The sequence below is a fragment of the Frieseomelitta varia genome, unplaced genomic scaffold (assembly GCF_011392965.1).
Source record: "Frieseomelitta varia isolate USP_RPSP 00005682 unplaced genomic scaffold, Fvar_1.2 scaffold_228, whole genome shotgun sequence".
Taxonomy (NCBI): Eukaryota; Metazoa; Arthropoda; class Insecta; order Hymenoptera; family Apidae; genus Frieseomelitta; species Frieseomelitta varia.
In genome coordinates this window covers 532,771-551,495 of record NW_025109955.1, presented here as the reverse complement: position 1 = coordinate 551,495, position 18,725 = coordinate 532,771, and the positions used below count along the sequence as shown (strand labels likewise).

Genomic DNA, 18,725 nt, shown 5'->3' with positions numbered 1-18,725 from the left:
AAAAAAAAAAAAAAAAAAAAAAAAAAGAAGCTCAAAGTTGTATGCTCTAAAATGAGATCATAAAGTGGATCATTATAATATTTTTTTACAAAGTTGTAAACAATTTTAAATTTAAAGTATTGACGATCAATTTGTCCGCGATTCAAAATTATATCAACCAGTATGTACTCGTGAAATGTATCTCCAAGTATCGTTCGAGCATTTTCGCGAATCACTGCAATTTCCTGCAAATTTACAGGGAATCTACTTTTTTTTCAAGCGGCGTGTGCCGCAGCTCCTGCGAGAATTCGCGACGCCGACGATCCCTCTAACGCATCCGGTCGAATAATCCTGATCGTTATCAAGGTCGTTGCATTTATCCGAGAACAGTTAAGCTAGATTCGGAGGAGGAAGGGATGAGGGGAACACACGCTGGTTTTCTGTGTCGCGTAATCGAAACCCATCGCTCGTCTACGCCATCCTACGCCGTCCCAGCCTCCTAGTTTCTGCTAGTATCCCGAATTCTCACGGCGTGATTCTCGATCCTGCAGCGGTATCGATGCCGTTCCATTTATCCTTTTTCGCTTTTCTGAGTTTCCCCTTTGCTCGGGATCCGAGCAAGTCGAATTACAGAGCTTTTAATGCTCGATACAGCTCTCGATACGGATATCTATGGAGAGTTTCGTTGATGGCAGGGGGGGGAGGTGAGCGTTGGAGCGATGCTAGATAAGCGTGATGCTGCAAACGAACGAGACTTCGAAGCGTTGGTAGTTTGTGGTAGATAAATGGCGAGATATTCCTCTCGTTTGTGTAATATAGAAATTTATATTATTTTTTTGTACTATTGTACATGTTTAATGAATATTATATCAATACGTGGCGATATATTGAGCAATTTGCTTGATAAAATATATTAACACGTGGATTTATATTTTATGTATTTCATGTTCCTCATGAATGAATTTGAAGTGTTTGTAGTAATTGAACAGAAAGATATTAGTTCATGTATGTATTGTAGTAAAAAGAGAATTTGCTTAAAAATTACATGTATTAATAGTAGTGATGCGTCGAGCAATTTGCTTAATATGATATATCAACGCATGGAATTATATTTTATTTCATTCTCTTGTATCAGAAGAGAGAAATTAAGAAAATAATCGATATAATATTTTGATAATATTAATGAGTAATTTTTATTAAATTTTTGAAATAATTTTCGTTCATTATACACTTTCCACAGTCTATAAAAATATTTATAAACGATCTCTATTGAAATTATGACGATCAATAAATAAAACGATTGGATTCCATTTTTAATAATTTTTCAATAATATTTTTTAATAATGGTTAATACCAAATTGCTGTTCTATGCAACACTAGGGATCGGAAAGGTTAAGGAACTTTTAAACATGGATCATAGAACTGTTTTCGAAAAGTTTCTGTTCTTTCATTACGAATCCTGACGAGAACAGATGAATGTTTCGACAAACAAACAAAAGTTTCAGACGGGATAAAACATGTATAAAAATACAAATTGCTCTGTCGATGGAACGGATAACTTGCTAATGTTGAGACTGAATACCGTACGATGAATAGTAAATATAAATATAAAAATGGATTTCTAATTAAACGTTTCATGAAAACACTATTCGAAAGCGTTCTTAAATGCAACACTTTTCTCTTATAAAAATTCTACAAAAACCGATTCGAAGAGAATTCCTTTGACACCAGAACTACCAAAATGGTCAAAATGACGCCAAACAGTGTATCTTTAGAGATTCAAATAATTTTTCATAAAATAATAAACAAAATAATTAATAGAAGCTTGTGTGCGCTTTATTATATCATAAAGTTTTCTATATTTTTTTCTTTTTTTACCTTTCACATCTCTGATGGAAATTTTTATTACATTTTAATAGTAATTCTAGTGTTAGAAACGAAAAGCACCTGTTAATTTCATTCCCTCTGCAACACATTTCGTCGTTTCTACGTTCGTATTTTCATCTACAGCTACTAAATATCAACCATCTCATCAAAGACGCTCTAAACGAACATGACATTCCTCTATAATATACAAAAACGACCGAAAGCAACAGGATTGAAAGACGAAACCGAACGGGGCGATTATAAAATTCCAGCAAGCCAAAGGAGAATCTCCGAGAACGTCTCGTTCTGCGCGATTCTCCGGGAATGTTTGCGCAACGACGGCAGTTAGCGATAATTTTCATCGGTCTTTGCTAAATAATTTTCATCCTGGAATTTCCTTCAGGTTCCAGCTTCTTCGTTTTGGCTACCGCGTCGTTCAGCACGCGCGCGCCACTCTGCAAGAAAGTAGAAAGGCTACGCGCGCTTCCTCGTTCCATTCTTTCCTGCTTCCTTCGTCATTTGTTCCCTCCAGCCCTCGGTCATCTTTTTTTTTTTTTTTTTTGCACGTCGTTACCAGGTACCTGTTCATTGCTGCCTATTCCCCGGTTAATTCGCTCTCGCCGGAGAGAACACTCGCACTCTCGAGCGCGAAACACTTTCAACCCTTCGTCCCTTTCTGCCGTTCATTTTTCGTTCATTCTCTCGTTTCGTTACCCTGGTTACGTTAGATTGACGTGGAATCAGTCCTAATTTCCAAGGAATGTTGGAATATTTAAAGACATTCTTCTTTCGAGTGAAGTAGTCACAGCAAACGTTGTGAATAAAAAGTGGCGTTAACTTGGGAACCACCAAAATGGTAAGAAAATGATCAATTTGTAATTTCCAAGGGAAACAGTGTATTTTTGGAGATTCAAACGATTCTACGTAAGCTTATATACTTCTTTGTTTTATTATAATGTTTTTTTTTCTTTTGCTTCGATGTTTCTACTGAAACTTGCTTGATGCTTCAATCAGAGACCGAATTGGTATTACGGATATTGGTAAAATACAAGAATTTTTAGATTACTATTCGATTATGTAAGATGAAACCGAAATAGTGCGAATACCGGTATGATGCTATCAAAACGATGTTAAGTCGGTACATGTATTTCGGTATAATACCGGTAAATAAAATATTAATATATTAGAAAAAGAAAAGGAGACAATGATTAAATTTTCATAAAACTGCCGATAGTAAATTTGATGACGCTTATACACGTATACTTTGTTTATTTTTATTAGCTTTTTTATTAATTTTTTTTATTTTATTTATATTAGCGGCTAGCAGATGTTAAGGGCTATCTAACAAAATATTAATTATTGTTTATGTTAACAATTTTCAGGTTCAAATATTGTAGTTCTTCAAATGTCCGAATATTTTTGCCACGCTACATTTCGACATAGTTCAGTTTATTGTTTGATATTAAGAAAAGTATGTGTAATAAATAAATAAAATTTATGTTACTATAAACTATAATGAATGTTCTATTATATTATTAAAAAATTAATCCAAAATTTACTATTATAAACAATCGAAATCCGCAACAATATTTTGAATAGCACGATGTCCGAATATTAATAAGAGTCACTGTACGTAGAAAACGAAAAATGTGTTTTCGTCAGTAAAGCGGTACCGTACCGGTATATATTTCGGTATTTTTACCGTTGTGGAAATCAAATACCGATAAAATACGTATGAAAATACCGGTATGACCGTCTTTTACCGGTAATAAAACCGATTTCCCAAATAGCGGTTATATTACGATAATATGGGAGCAAATACCGGTATAATACCTAAAAATATTTCGGCTCTATATTTAGTCTCTGGCTTCAATCGTTTATTAAATTTGCGCTATAAAAGAAAAACTGTTGCGAACATGTTTTAAATTCATAAAAAAAAAGAAAGTAATAACAAAGTAACAACACTTTGATTTTCATGATATTTTCCCTGTACAGTGTAGAGAGGATTTCTGTAAACGAAGAAAGACAGTATACTTAGTTGTAGACGCAACAGGGTCTCGATTTTATATTGTAAATAATCTTCATTTCCCCGCTCGACTACGTGTTCGTTCTCGGGGAAGAGAGAAAATATCGAGAGTTCGCAGGTTAATGTTGCGAGGGAAGTATGTGACACGATAAAGGATCGCGCTCGCATCCTCCCCATGGAGCAGGAGGGGCTATTGACTTCTGATATTCACCCTCTTTTCCGCCTCGTAAACACGCCGCCTCTCGGCCGCGAAAAAAGAACTGGCGAGAAATGAACTCGGCGCGCGCGGAAGTGACGCGCGAGAAGGGTGTGTCATTTGCGAATTTATTTTATCGAGTGGGTGTGAACGGCTCGCCGAGAGACTCCATCACGGATGAATGTGCCAGCCATGACTTGCCATCGTCTGGCAATTTATTTCGCGCCTACCTTAAACGTATGTTTCCTCTCTCATTATCAAGCCGTCGATCGATATTTCTTTGTCGATCTCTGTCGTTGCCGATGACACGCAGGGCTATTCATTTCGCGAACGATGCGATTTCGAACTCGCGTCGAGAAAGGAACATTACGCGGAGAATATTCTTTTGTTACATTTAATGGAATAAAATTTTCTTTCTCTCTCTATCTCTCTTTCTCTTTGTGTGTGTGTGTGTTCGGTTAATGTATTATGCATTATACGTTCGTCAGATAAATTTAATATACGAGTGGACAAATTTCAATGCCCTCTAAAAGTGTTATAAACTTTTACGATGAAAATGAAAATATGGATGCAATGCAGGTGAAACATTTCAAATGGAAAGTATATACTGCAGGCTGGACAAACGATCGATTTTTCACAATAGTGCTTTTAAATTCGGTTCAATTTCCGCGCAAAGAAGCATCTTTGATCTCTTTGTCTCTCCCCCTCCCCCCCTTCCTGTAAATTTAAACTGAGCGAATTGAATAAAATCTCGTCGAAAGGAAGAAACCAAGTGATCCTCATTTAAATTTGAACGCTCTTTAGGGGCCATTACAAATTTCATGAAATCGAAATACCGAAAAGTAGTTAAATCATTGAAACGTGGAAATTGCACGTGAATAACTGCAAATTCTACGAGTGATCGATTTTGAAGTCTTTCGAATTCACTTCGATTATGCAAGGATTGTTTCATTACTGTTTTTTAATTATTTTATCCCACGTTTCTCGCAGATTCGAATCGAATGGTTTATAAACTTACGGAACACAGATATTAAGTGAACTTTTCACTGTGATTGAAAGAAATTCGCCATTTTCGTCTGCGTACGCAGCGTAATGGTTGATAAATGTGCAAACGTAGAAAATGCCACGATCTCGTAAATAATACGCTAAGATGAATGTTTATCGTCGCACTTGAAGGGATCATTTTAAATTTGATCGTATTTGGAGCAGCTTGATACATGTTTTGCATATTTACGTTTCAGATGGCACCTGATGTTACGAGCGAAACGGGGCGGCCTCGTATATCGCGGGGATCTTTATATACGCGCGTGGCAGCTGCAAAGTGAATCTCGTCGTCGAGCGCATCAACATCAAGGAAATATCTGCTTCTCGGTCAGTCATTTTTATTTCTATTTGAATAACGTGCGTGGTGAATATCACGCGAAATTGAGTATCAAAGAATTACACAGAGAATTGCGAACGACGAAAGTATTCGCACGCTCGATGAAAAATTATCTACATTTTAAATTCGTATAAAATAATTATCCAATATTAGTTTCGTCTACTTTAAAATACAAAGTCTCCATATTAACAGACCTAGTTAGTTTTATTTTAAGAAGTCTTTCTCGAAGATTGTCTCATGTAGCAAGTGAGAAAGCAAGGATTAAAATTTCCTTTTCGAAAATTTTAGAAATTCAACATGCCTCTGAAAATATTGCGAAACATATTTTTTCATTGTTAAATTTACAATGATCTTCTCTTTACAACAATCTCTTAAAACTTTCTGAACTTTAAACATTAGAGTAAAATGATGAAAAGGGATTTCTTGAATTTTTATCATTTGACCCTAACGTTCGATAAACATGGCAAAAAAATTAACACAACAGATTTTATGGGATCGATATAAAGGAAAGACTTTAATCATCAAGATTATAGTGGATCCGGTCGTGAAAAAATTTTTTAGTGATTTTTCAAAGACGTTTGGATTTTTACAGTTTTCGGCAAAAGTATTTTTGCTTTTCCATCTGTTGCATGATTTATACCTTTTGAAATAAAGAACTCGATTGAACAAGACTGAGTAAATATTGCACCAACTGGATCAACGTACGATTTTGTTTCACAAACAGTTTGAAACATCGTGTATGCGAATACGTAAATCGAACATTTTGAAATTGAACATCACATAAATTACGTTATTCTCAATTTATGAAATTGTATATAATCACGATTATTTTAAAATCAATGTCCTCGAAAGTGAAATTCTGACAAAATCTTTCATATCTTTTTCGTTGACGAGAATTCACCCCACTCTCGATAAAGTGACGAACAAAAAGAAGTTTAAAATTCGTTTATTGTAATTAGAAATTAATCGTTGCCTGGAAATAATTTTCAGATTAATTTCAAATTGGAAACTATTCTAGCAACTATTATAATGTAACTATCGCTTTTGTGAAACATAACTGTACATTGATGATGGTCTTTAACTTTCAATTTTTCTTTTACTCGCCACCATGTACACAATTGTAATAATTACACGATAATTCGATAATATTTCAACAATATTATAAGCAATGAATTACAATCTTTTTTTACACAGTGTTTAATATATTTGCGGCTAAAGATAATACGAGAGTAGACGAGTGTAAACAAAGCTTCTTAAAAGCTTTGTCAGAAAAAGTTACAGGAAAAATAAGAAACGCGAAAAAAACGATAATGCCCTTGCTGTTAAGACAACGCAGAACGAAAATGGACAAACATACGTTACACATCGACACAGGCTATATTTACCCGAATGAATATTTTATTTGTCGAACAAATTGAACGGCACACAGCTGATAATATCATCATACCTCGAGCACATAAAACCAACACGCGACTCGATCATTTGGACAAAACATGATTCGTCTAATTCACTACGTTCAATTTGGCAGATCTATAGGAAGACAGGGACGTCTCGCTTGTCTGAAAATACAAGTCCACTCCCTTCCTGTTGCACACTTTTTGTTAGACACACTTTTCTTACACATTTGAGCAACTTCACGATAAATCATCCACGAGGACTGCCACGTTTATTTTCCCTTTCTGTTACAATCCGTGAAAATACATCGTCAAAGCTGGTCGCAGCAGCGTGCGCAAAATGAAACAACTATTAACGACGCATCGCTACGCCGCGCCATCGTGTTACACCGATAATTAATCACTCGCTGGCAATCCCGGTGCCGCGCTACCCCCCGGAACTGAAATTGTAAAACTTTCGATAATAAAATTTATTAGTTTCGTCGTCGAACGTCGAAATTGCCTACGGGGCGAAGGAACGCGACACGATCGAAAACGACTGCACAATATTAATACTTCTATTAAGTTTCCAGACCTCTCGACGTTCATCCTACTTTATGACCCTTTCCCTTTGATCCGCGCCTTTCAATATTTCCGCCATTCTTTCCGCGACGTTCGCTTCATTTCACGTTTCGTAGCTGAGTGTCTCTCTCTCTCTCTCTCTCTCTCTCTCTCTTTTCGTTCTCTGTCCGTGGAAAACGCCGCGATAAAAGTAGTTGAACAAATTAGCGGGAGGGGAGGGGCGAATACCACGAGCCCAGTCCGCACTTCCGCTCCCGGTTGCCTCTTAAACTCTTTCGGAGATTAATTGAGACTCTTCGGTCACGTCGTATCGCTATAATTCTAATTAAATAGATTCGGCTCCGCTCGGTCTTACTTCTCGTTTCGCCGGTTTCGTTCCAGTCGTTAACGATTCAACTCCGTAGAAACTTGCCCATCTCGAATCGATGTCTATTCCCTTTTTCTTCTTCTTCTTCTTTTTCTTTTTTATCCTGTCACAGTTCTTTCTCCTTCCTGTTCATTACATCCTCTTTACTGTTTCAACGTCCTTCCTCTTCCCACTCCGTAAACACCAATATTACGTACTTTTCTGTTAGTTTCTGTGAGTTGGCGGTTATTGGTATCGTTATTCGAAACGCGAAATATTGACAGCTTTATGAAGAGCGAAGTTGATCAATTCGATCGTAGCTTCGAAGCAGCGAGTTGACGAGTTGGTAATAAATTGTTGGGAGTACGGTTGATAATTATCGACCGATGAAACACGCGGAGCGATGGGGAATTTTTCGTTGAAATTAATTTCCTTAAATTGCAGCAATTAATTAATAATTACTGCAATATCTCGTGTTAAATTAACGATAAACGACGAACGCAGGGGAGAATTTGAATTTACGAGCAAAATTGTCTTTGTCAGTTTGAAAGCAATTTTAAAAGAAACAATCTGCCATGGCCGTGGAATATTTTAAGTTCCTTCTAAATGCGAAAAATTCTGAATGCTGACGTTATTCAAAAGAAGCAGCAGTATTCAGATTGATCCTTTCGCTTCGTCCACGGTAGCAAAAGGGTTAATTGTTAACCTGATCCTTTTCGAGCTGAAAGTATCTTGGCTTGAGAGTCTTGAGATTAACAAGTTGGTGATTTAGGTCAACAGAGGGGCGAGGCCCATGGGTATCATGGGTTTATCACACGTTCATCGCGACAGAGTGTACAGATGCCACGTCCCACAAGCCCATACGACCTGCATAAATGCAGTCTTCCGAGTCCATAAAGTAATTTCCAGACCCTAACTTTTGGCTCTAAGGATCCATTATACAGCATGGAAAGTTTAAATTAATCCGCTTTCGAAAGTAGCCTTGTCCAGCATCCTTCTTGTTAAACATCTGCGATATTAATAGCGTTTGTGCACTTAATCAATTTTGTCCCGTATAACGTATGAACTTCATTCATATATTACATTGGCCTCGAACTTAACGCTGGAACCACCGGCGACTGAAACGTAAAATTTCCGTCGAAGATAGAAAAGCTTCGTAATACAATAAATTAGACAGAGCTTTGATTTATGTATATATTTTACGAAAAATCTCTAACGGTACGCTGCTCTCTGTTTATAAAGTTTCTAAGGGAAATTGAAAAATTTTACAATGGTCGTTTTGACCATTTTAGCAGTTCCAGTGTTAAATATAATTATACAGTGGTGGACAGAAAAAAATTCAAGAGGAAAATGGCAAGAAATTATTTTCTAAAATGGATCTGTCTTTAACGAGTAGATTATTGTTATTAATATAACTTTCACACCTATATTTCAGATGTTTACAGAATCCATTAATAAATATCATTAATAGTATAATTTTATTTTTCATCAAAGAAACGTGATTTTGTACCAATGACAATGAAAAATCATCCACAATTTAAACTGATATTAACCATTCTCTTTAGCTTGTCATTTAATCCTAATGTCCCAAGTTCAATAAAATAATTAAAAAAAATTGTACAGCGAATTTTAAGAACTCATTGTAAAGAGAAAATTTCAATCTTCAAAAACATCGTGAATTAGTCGCGATGAAAATTTTTTAATCTTTCTACACGCATTCACGAATTTTTACAGTTTCCGAGGTTGAAAGTATCCTTACTGTCTCACCTATAGCTACAATCCTCGAAAAGAACTCACAGTTACGAAATCAGTAGCTTCTCACTTTAAAATAAGAACCAAAAATGAAACTTACGTTAGTCTAAATTATCGACAATTTTTTATCGTCGTTGAAAAATATAAAATTATACAATTCGACGTTTAATCAAAAGTCGCTGTTGTTCGACAGCTCGCATAGAATTGAATAGATTCTCCCGCCTTTACTTTAGTGTCATTTATAGTCTTCAGGTAGCATCCTTATTCCTTCTAGAATCCTGGAAGATTCTCCGAGGATCTTTCGTGTCTATTTTTCCTTCAACGTGAATTTCATGTACTACTCGCTATTTCTCTATAATAATATTCAATTTTGTATTCAAATTACGTTCGACAGTTTCGTGCAAACTAACTTAGTCGCATCGAGACAACGAAAAGTCAGAGGCGTCGATCCGCAGACGATCGACAATCGAGAGCAATGGAGTGAGGGGGGGGTAGTCTCTTGAACGCGTGTTCCGACGCGTGTACACTCGACGAGGCGGTAAACGTCAAGGCTTCCCCTTCAAACATGTCGAATTGTCTGTTGCAGGAGGGCGGCTGTTCGACACCGCGTGTCGCCAGCGTGTCAGTGCAGCTGGAGCAGGACAGCAACAAGTCAGAACAGCTGGAGCGAGCGCCCCGTTGCAACGTACGTACCTGTAGACAGTCGAGAAAGGGAAAGGCACGTGTGACCGCTCCCGCCCTTCTCGTTCAGAACCTGCTGGAGACGCTCTAGCTCGCCAGGCTCTTCGACTAACTGCCCTTCTGTCTAAACGTTTCTCGTCCTCTCGCCTCGAACGCCAACAGCTCCGCGAGTTTCTGCCTACCGAACAAGTTTCCGCGTTCCCTCTCGCTCCTCGAGTCGGAGGCTCGTTCGCGGTCTCGGCTCCTCGTTTTCGTCGCGTCGTTTCGAAACCTTGGAAACGGACGAAAGGAGAGGAAACGGAATTGAGAGACGTATCGCGACGTTTCGGCCGAATTCTGGATTCATTCGGGTTCGGTTACACAATATTTTGTATTCTTATTCTTTTCTGTTCTTCTCTTTCTTACACTACAGTTTTCTTGTTACTTTTTTATACGTTAGTTATTTCTCTTATTTACTCTTATTTACGTTAAATATCTTTCAAATTCCATATTGTCCACGAGCACTTGTACTTAATATAAATCTTTCTTCGCGTGAATCTGTGCAATTAATTTATGTAATTCTCTTCTCTGATGTGATTCTTCCTTCGGAAATAAAATCGGCCGAATGGACCCAGCATATGGATGGATGCGTGATTCGAGATCTGAGAAAGTATCGTGAAACCACGGATGTGCAACGAGGATCGATTCAACAATTCGCGTTTCCGTCTAAGAAACCCGACGAATTGTAAGTATATTCGTGCAGTTTGCCTCGTGCACGATCTATCTTCAGGCGATACGAAGCGAAGTGAGGCTCCATCTTCGAATGAAAACGAAAACAAGGCGATTCGAGTCTTGCGATGGTTTCACACGTGGACGAGCGACTGATCGGCTGATTGGTTATATAGTTACTACTACCGGTAGCATCGAGGTGTCTCTAATCAATTATTTGCTGTACTTGGAGTGTGCTTTCGACGTTCTCAGTGAAACAGTGCTCGCGACGCTACCCGACGTAGCCGCGTTTCCTCCGTGTAATTGTTCCCCTCGCGATCGAGGGGCATCTCATCGAGAGAGAGAGAGAGAGAGAGAGAGAGAAAAGAAGAAAAAAATCGTAAAAAGGAAAGACGAGTTTCGAAATGTGCGACGAAATTCGAATCCGAACACGGATCGAACGAGAGTCGATTTATTTCGAGGAAATAAAAACTCAATCCAGAGAATCCCTTGATGATCGTTCTTTTCTTTTTTTTTCGGGGACTACGTGAATCGGCGAACTACATACGACAGAATGTATACGGAAGCATCGTTGAAGCTTCGTGCACGATCGATCGACAACGAGAATTACATGCACGCGAGGGTGAATTCTGATCTGCGATCTCCTTTCGCGAAAGCGGCGTTTCGAAGAGTATTTTTCTTTCTCTACTTCGTTCCTACGAGACAGAGCCGCGTACTTTCGTAGGTAAATAACCTCGACGAAAATGGAATCGACGCGCGATCGGAGGAAAACCCTCGGCGAACGCGTGCACGACGTTGCTCGATTATTTCTCGATCAATTGCGATGACGATGGTGGACGCCGATTAACAAGGAGCCAGTTGGTCCTTGAGGCGCGTACTGACACTAGAACGAGCGAAATTGTAAAATTTGAACTATGAGGAGTAAGAGGAAAATGTTCGTTATTTTTGATGACTCAAAGAATTGATCGAACCTTATTCCTTTTAAATTTCTGTTAGGGAAAAAAGCAAGTAAAGGCAACTCTCTCAACTGATTCTTAACGAAAGCAATTTAAATTCAACAGATTTGTTTTCCTCGTTTGAAGTCTGAGTCACTGAACTTTAACATCATTCAAATCTCTAAAGATATCCCAAATTTCCAAAAGATAGTTTCTGTTAGAAAATTATCGGCCATTTCGAGCCAGTTTGGTGGTTCTAGTGTCAGAAACTCGATGTCGATTACAATCGTTTCTCTGCGCGTGTTTCGTCCCCGATCGCCGGACACGTGGCTCTCCGCACGCGTTTAATTACACGGTGCCAATATTTAGCGTTTAATCGAACGTATCGGCGTTTCTGGCCGTTTGGCTTTTGTAAGAAAATCGTGTATGGAAATATTGCGTCGACGGAAGAAGGAGAAAAGGATAATAATGATGTACGTCATTCTTCGAAGAGCTTTGTTCGGCAACGTTTCGAACGTTCGGGTAAAGCGCGATTTCTGTTTTCTTTCTTTTTCCTCTTCCGAGAACAATTTCATTGTACATAATGTAGCTAGTAAGATTTCATTAACTACGAGAGATAATAATTCAGCTGCGGATGTTTACGCGTTTGTGGGGAATTTAAAGAATGTACAGAACGCAACATTATGTAAAGCAATCAAAATTGAGTGCTTCTTGTAATATTTAGATTCCATTTCTTTAGTCACATTCATAAAAATATGAATCTCACATTCTGGGAACTCGCACTCGTCTTTCCAACGTTAGTATTTCATTTCTTGTGACGAATCACGTACAATTGTACAATCAGTTTTCGCAGCAAAACAAGTAGAGAGAATAAATTGAACCTTTTCAATTTCTTTATCCGCGCAGATCTCAGTATATTACAAATAATAATCCGCAGTTTAGCTATAAACGGATGAAACGGATTTAATAAGAGATGCGATGAGTCAATGACACGCTTGTCTCTTCGATATTATTTTATTCGATCCCTTTCGATTAAAGAAAAAAATGTCCGCCGGATTTTCAAAATTTGTCGGACGAGTGTCGAGAAACGAGAAGAAAATTTCAACCAACGGAATGTCGGAAGATTGAAGCAACCCGATCTGAAAATACTCTTCGACCTGGATTAAAGCCGGTCAGCAACATGCGGCCAATCAATCGGAGCTTCATTTGAAAGCTACCCTATGGGACGGCGAGTCGAAACGAAAGGGAAACTAGTTCCACGTTCCAGAAGCAAGGAAAACGAATCGATCGCGGAGAGCCGAGAGATTGTGCGTGGCCACGCTCTTTGGAAACGTCACCTTTAGAAAACGAATTTTCAATTAAAAGGAAGTTCGGACCGCGGCGAGTATGTCTTTCCCTTTCGACGTCGACGTGTTCGTCGCTCTTCTTTCTCGTTCTTTCCGTTGATCGCGTGCCCGATTCGTGGCCGTGAGTCGCCGCTTTAAACGAACGCCATGCCGTCGAAACGTTGCCAAAACGTTAATGGAAGACCAATGTATATACGCTGTATACTAACGAAACAAAAAAAAAAAAAAGAAAAAAAAAAAAGAAAAAAAAGACTCGTGAAAACATCGAAACGTTCGGCGATGCTTATTGAAAAATTCTCCATTACGAATATATTGTGCGTTCGAGTAATGATAATCCGAGTTGGATCTCTCACGCGGAATTTCATCAGAATCGGCCGCTCTCGAGAGTGTTGGATGTGAAAGGGAGATAAGGAACGAATGCGTGTATGCGTGACAGAGAGAAAGAAAGAGAGAGAGAGAGAGAGAGAGAGAGAGAGCTGTATGCGATGTGGAAGCTTCAAAACAAGATGCACAAACGTGACGTGAATCTATAGACAACGTTTGCGTTGGTTCGTGTATACGTTCCATCTCCTCTCTCAGAGAACCCTTCCTGTTCAACCCCGTAATATATCCCTCTCCCTAACTCCCCTATTTCCTCGTCGAGAATTTTCAAATCGGAGCACGTTGGTGATGAAACAGAGGAGACTGTCATTGGCCAAGCGGCGATTTGCCTCGCGAAACTCCGTTTCCGAGGATCGATCTCGTTGCGAGATCCAAGCAACGAGATCGCTGGTGTAGCCAGTATGGCCGCTGAAGGTCGATCCGATCGAGATGAAATATTTTTTTAAATGTGCTTGTCGCACGAGCGTCGACGTTGCTTCGGTTGAATCGTGTCGGTTGAGTGTTGCGTGGCTGATACATATTTCCTTTCTTTCTCTTTCTTTTTTCACGAAATCGCAATTTCGATCAGACTTTGCTTGGAAACAATCTCGGAAAATGTATGAATGCCTGATCCGGGCTGGGTTTCTCGACTCAGTTTGTAAACGTTTCTTTCCTTTTTTTTTTTTTTTTTTCTATCATCGAACGTGTTCTGAAATACACGACACAAAAAATATTGATGACACGTGAGAAAAGAAAAATTGATTTCTCCAGATTGAAGTCCGTATAGCGTATGAAATGTTACAAGATAAATATTGTCGTTAATAATTCTCAAACAGTTGATGCACGTTAAGCAGAAATCTTGAAAGGAAACGAACACGATCGAGTATTTAATAATTTACTTTGTGCGATCGATATACAAACGCAACGCTTGGCGTACACGCGACGAAATTCGACGCGAATGTCGTCCGCTTGATTCTCGGGAAACGAGATTGGCGTTTGAAGATTCGCGCGGAGTCACGAGTCAGACCGACTTGCCGGAGTGCTCTAAGAGAAAACTGACACGACGATACTTTTCATTGATGAAGAGAAACAGTGGTCGGCGGTGTGGTAATCGATGTAATTTAAGGATTCAGCTAACTCCCTTTGAGACGACGATGTAAACGTTATTTTATTATCGTAACGAATAGGTAACGAAGAAGTATTTATATAGTAATGCTTTACTACCAGAACGGTACCGAAATTGTTACAATAATTGCTCAGCGAGTAAAGGCGAAACAGGCGAGAGTTGTTCGTCGCTTATTGTGTACAGTACAACACGAATAAAAAGTGAAACCTAACCTTACCGGCATTTAAGATTTTTCAATCTTACGGGAGATTCTCACAATCTTTCTTTCGTTCTCAGTGTACTTTGTTGTGTTTCATTTTCCACGCAGGATCGGAAGCCTACGATTAGAAGTCAACTTGAACGAACTCACTTCGCGGAAAACGAAAAAGGGAAAAAGAAAACGAGTAAATGGGAAAACGAAGAAACTCGTGAAACACTTCTCACGCGTTTCTTATTTGTGAAACGTGCGAAAACCGGGGAGAAAATCCGATAATGCATCGTGAGGTTCGTCGACGGATCGCCAAACCAAGTTCAGTTCCTAGCCAGTTTTTCGGGGAATACAGAGTTCGAAACGATTCGCGGAGAACTAGCTGTCGCGTTACTCTCGCATTTTCATTTCCCGGCGAAGTTTCTGATTGGCAGGGTTCGACTGTTCCATCGGAAGAGTCGATCGTCATTGGAACTCTATAACGTAGACGAACGGAGACGAGATTCCGTGTCGATCTGACGTCTCGCGATTTTCACGATAGTTAAAGAACGCTTGATAAGAAGAGAGGTTCCTTTCCCCGCTCTTCTTTTACCTTTCATTTTCTCCGAAACGAGTATTTAACGCGTCGCGTCGATGAGAATCTGCGACGTAATGTTAGATTTATAACAATTAGACCCGAATTGAATAGAAGTTCAATGGCGTTCCTGGAATTACCAAACTGATGAAATGAATTCGAATTTCTTTTCGTCTTCGAAAGTGTTCAAATACGCATTCGGCGAAATATACGGTGGTGAAATGAGTGTTGATTTGAAATTGAAACGGGAACACACTTTACCTTCGATATATTATTTTAATTGAAACGGAGAGTGTACTTTAGTTTCAATATATTACTTTAATCGTGATTATTTATACATACAAAGCGCGACAGTTGAGTGGTAGACGAATAATTTTCACTATAAAATTTTCAAAATATAAAAATACCTCAATTCTGATTCTTACAGCACGAAGAAGCGTATTTTTGAATTTCGTGTATTCACATTCGTGGAAAAATTAAAAATCTACGATACCATACACATCCCTACTGGAATTTTTATATTTCAACAACGAGAGATCGAGAGAATATTTTCATATCGAGAATAATCCAAGAAAAAAAAGAGAGAGAGAAAAAAAAAAAGAAAAACGCAGTAGAATGACATCGCGCAGAAATTAGAAATTAATGACCCTTTCACTCTCGAAACGGTTCATTGACAAATACCGATTCGAAATCGGGACCGATTAATAGATCGTGGTACAAAAGATCGGCGTGGAATCGAGTCTGCACGTGGGCCGTATATAATTAGCCGCAAAACTTGATTAGTCTAGGTTATTACTCCATAGACCAGTTTATACATCTAATTACAATACGTTATTGCGCATATTCATTGTGAATACGAATGCAATTATAAATTATCATAATAAAGTGTATGTTTATATACATGTACGCGTATATTCGTTCGATTTATGTTCGGATATCCGACCGTCGCCAATATTGCCGATCTGTCTCCCCTCTCCTCCCGCCACCCACCTTCCACGCAACCCTCGTCCTACACGTGCCTCATCAATTATCCAGTTTTAGTCCGTTTAATTACGGCCGCTTGGTTAAAATTGCGGTTTCGACGATCGGGACGGGACGGGACGAATTTGTGGATCGCTTTCGTCGCGATCGGCCAACGATATTTCGACATGCAACGTTGTCCGACCACCATCCGGGGATTACACAAATCTTGTTGGATCTGTCCGGCAGATTCTGGTGGCGAAACTAGACATCGTTGTCTGCCCCGCTCAATTGTTCTCCCTATTTTTTGTTCTTCATGGATTGAAGCTCTTTAGGCGGCATTCATCTGTTTAACAGATCTGTGTGTCTCAAATCCGTTGATAATTTTATCCTCAATTACCAAGTTTCAACTCAATTTCAATCTGCGATCGATTTTTATTTTAATTAATTAATTTAAATTTCATTAATTTAATAGTTTTGGCAGATCGAAAATAAATCGTGAGCGCCGGTGTACATATTAAGAGGTCTCTTCTTCACTGGACTTTTTTTTTTACTTTTATTCTCTTGTATTTCTATGAAATTTAACAGTTTAACAGTGTTAATTATCAAATGCTATATTAGAATAATTCGTTATTTTTTATACGAATTTTTGTTGATTTATGACGTCTGTGGATTTTCAGAGATTTATACGATTTTTCGTAAAGTATTTAAAAAGTGTATTAAAGTATTAAAGTATTTAAAAAGAAGAATTTAAAAGAGATTTAAAATACGATTTATTCTATTAAAAGTCGCGTTATATGAAATTAAAGTCGTTTCCTTCTATTCAGTTTACATACAATTTTTATATTTTTTTCAAATAATTAAAGAACGGAAAAATTTCTGCACGTAAACGATGCTGAACATATTTCCTCATAATATAACAAATACGAAATCACCGTTGACTCTGAGTCTCGATGGAAACAACAGAGTAGGTTGCTCGTTTTATTCCTGATTTCGTTCTTTTGCTGTTTGAATCAAGGAAAGTTACTGACTAGAGAAAAGAGCGCGTTGTATTGGTCTTGGCTTCGTTGGCTAGCGTCTGACCTCCTAAAGATTCCCGTCGTCGAAGTTTCGCAAACACTGCACAGTTTGCTTCATCAAGAGCCAGCTGACATGCTGAAACTGTGAAAAGTCAGCAGGAAGAGTTCCTCCGATGTGGCAATCATTCAAGAGCCAAGGTCAATATCATTAAGCCGGCCCCGATATCTACCCGAATTCGTTCAATAATCAGAGTACTATTGTACTTTGTTTTTCATGACAACATTTTACACGATTCTTACTTTTCTTTATGTCTTTGACTTTCAAAGAATTTAGGACATTTAATGTTTCTTTCTGGTATGAACTATCGCAGATTATTTGTCTTTGACAAAGTAAAATTTTTATTTCAGTATAAGTCGTTACATAATCTGACGTATCAGGTAAGTGATTCAATTTCATTATTTTATTTGTCTATTAATTCATGATAATGTGCAATATTATAAAATTTATACCCTACGACGAAATTCGTAGAAATTATCGAATTTGTTAGTACATATTTAATGCCTAAGTTGAAGTACGATGTTTGGAGGATTAATTTATTTCTAAAAAAAAAGAAGAAAAAATTAAATTATATTCAGAAATAAAATTATTGTATATTAAAAGAGAATTTATATCCTATGACAATTGTTATACATTCAGTTATAATTTATTTCACCCATAATGAATCAAATCACTATCTTTATCATTCCTTACCAAAACGAATCTGCAATTTGTATTCACCATTTGTTCCACTGAATCGTGTCCCGTGCAATGGCACAACTAATTGTTATTACTCGCTGATCATATTTCCGCTTCATAGGGAAGCGAATTCAATGATTCAAATTTCCACGCACATATATCCGACAATATATAACTGACAACATCGATCCACCTTTATTAATTGTCATAATTCATGACCGAATTATTATCATGCTCGGTCCATTAATTCTCTGACATAGAATATCGACTACATTAAGCGTATTTGTTCACGCAGACTATGAGAAGCGTATCAACGATTCCGTTAATTTATGTTTTACGCCGTGCTAAAACCGCGGATATTGTCAATGATGGCATTGAAATGTACTTATGATAAGAAAGAAACACCTCGAACCTGTTAAATTATTGTCAATATATTGTTACTCGAATTCAATAACAATACTTCATAAAACAATCAGATTTGCATGACGAGTGGGGAAACGTGATAACGATGATCAATTGTTTTCGAATTTAACAACAATTCGAATGGAAGTATGCAAATATATTGAAACTTTTGATCGTCGAGTGTCGAGAA

At 38.0% G+C, this 18,725-nt stretch overlaps 1 protein-coding gene across 3 annotated transcripts in view; it reads left to right on the top strand.

The window, feature by feature from the left end:
* The window catches only part of LOC122527605 (protein O-mannosyl-transferase TMTC1-like), a 348,996-nt gene that overhangs the window by 321,158 nt on the left and 9,113 nt on the right, over positions 1-18,725 (top strand). For 2 of the 3 annotated variants that reach the window (XM_043651935.1, XM_043651936.1), the window contains exons 14-15: positions 5,309-5,438; positions 10,088-14,868. In XM_043651935.1, coding sequence (XP_043507870.1) covers positions 5,309-5,438; positions 10,088-10,273 — 316 coding nt within the window. In that variant the 3' untranslated portion in view covers positions 10,274-14,868. Of the gene's footprint in view, positions 1-5,308; positions 5,439-10,087; positions 14,869-18,725 lie in introns of those variants that run through there. The other variant, XR_006306375.1, reaches the window with a different exon arrangement.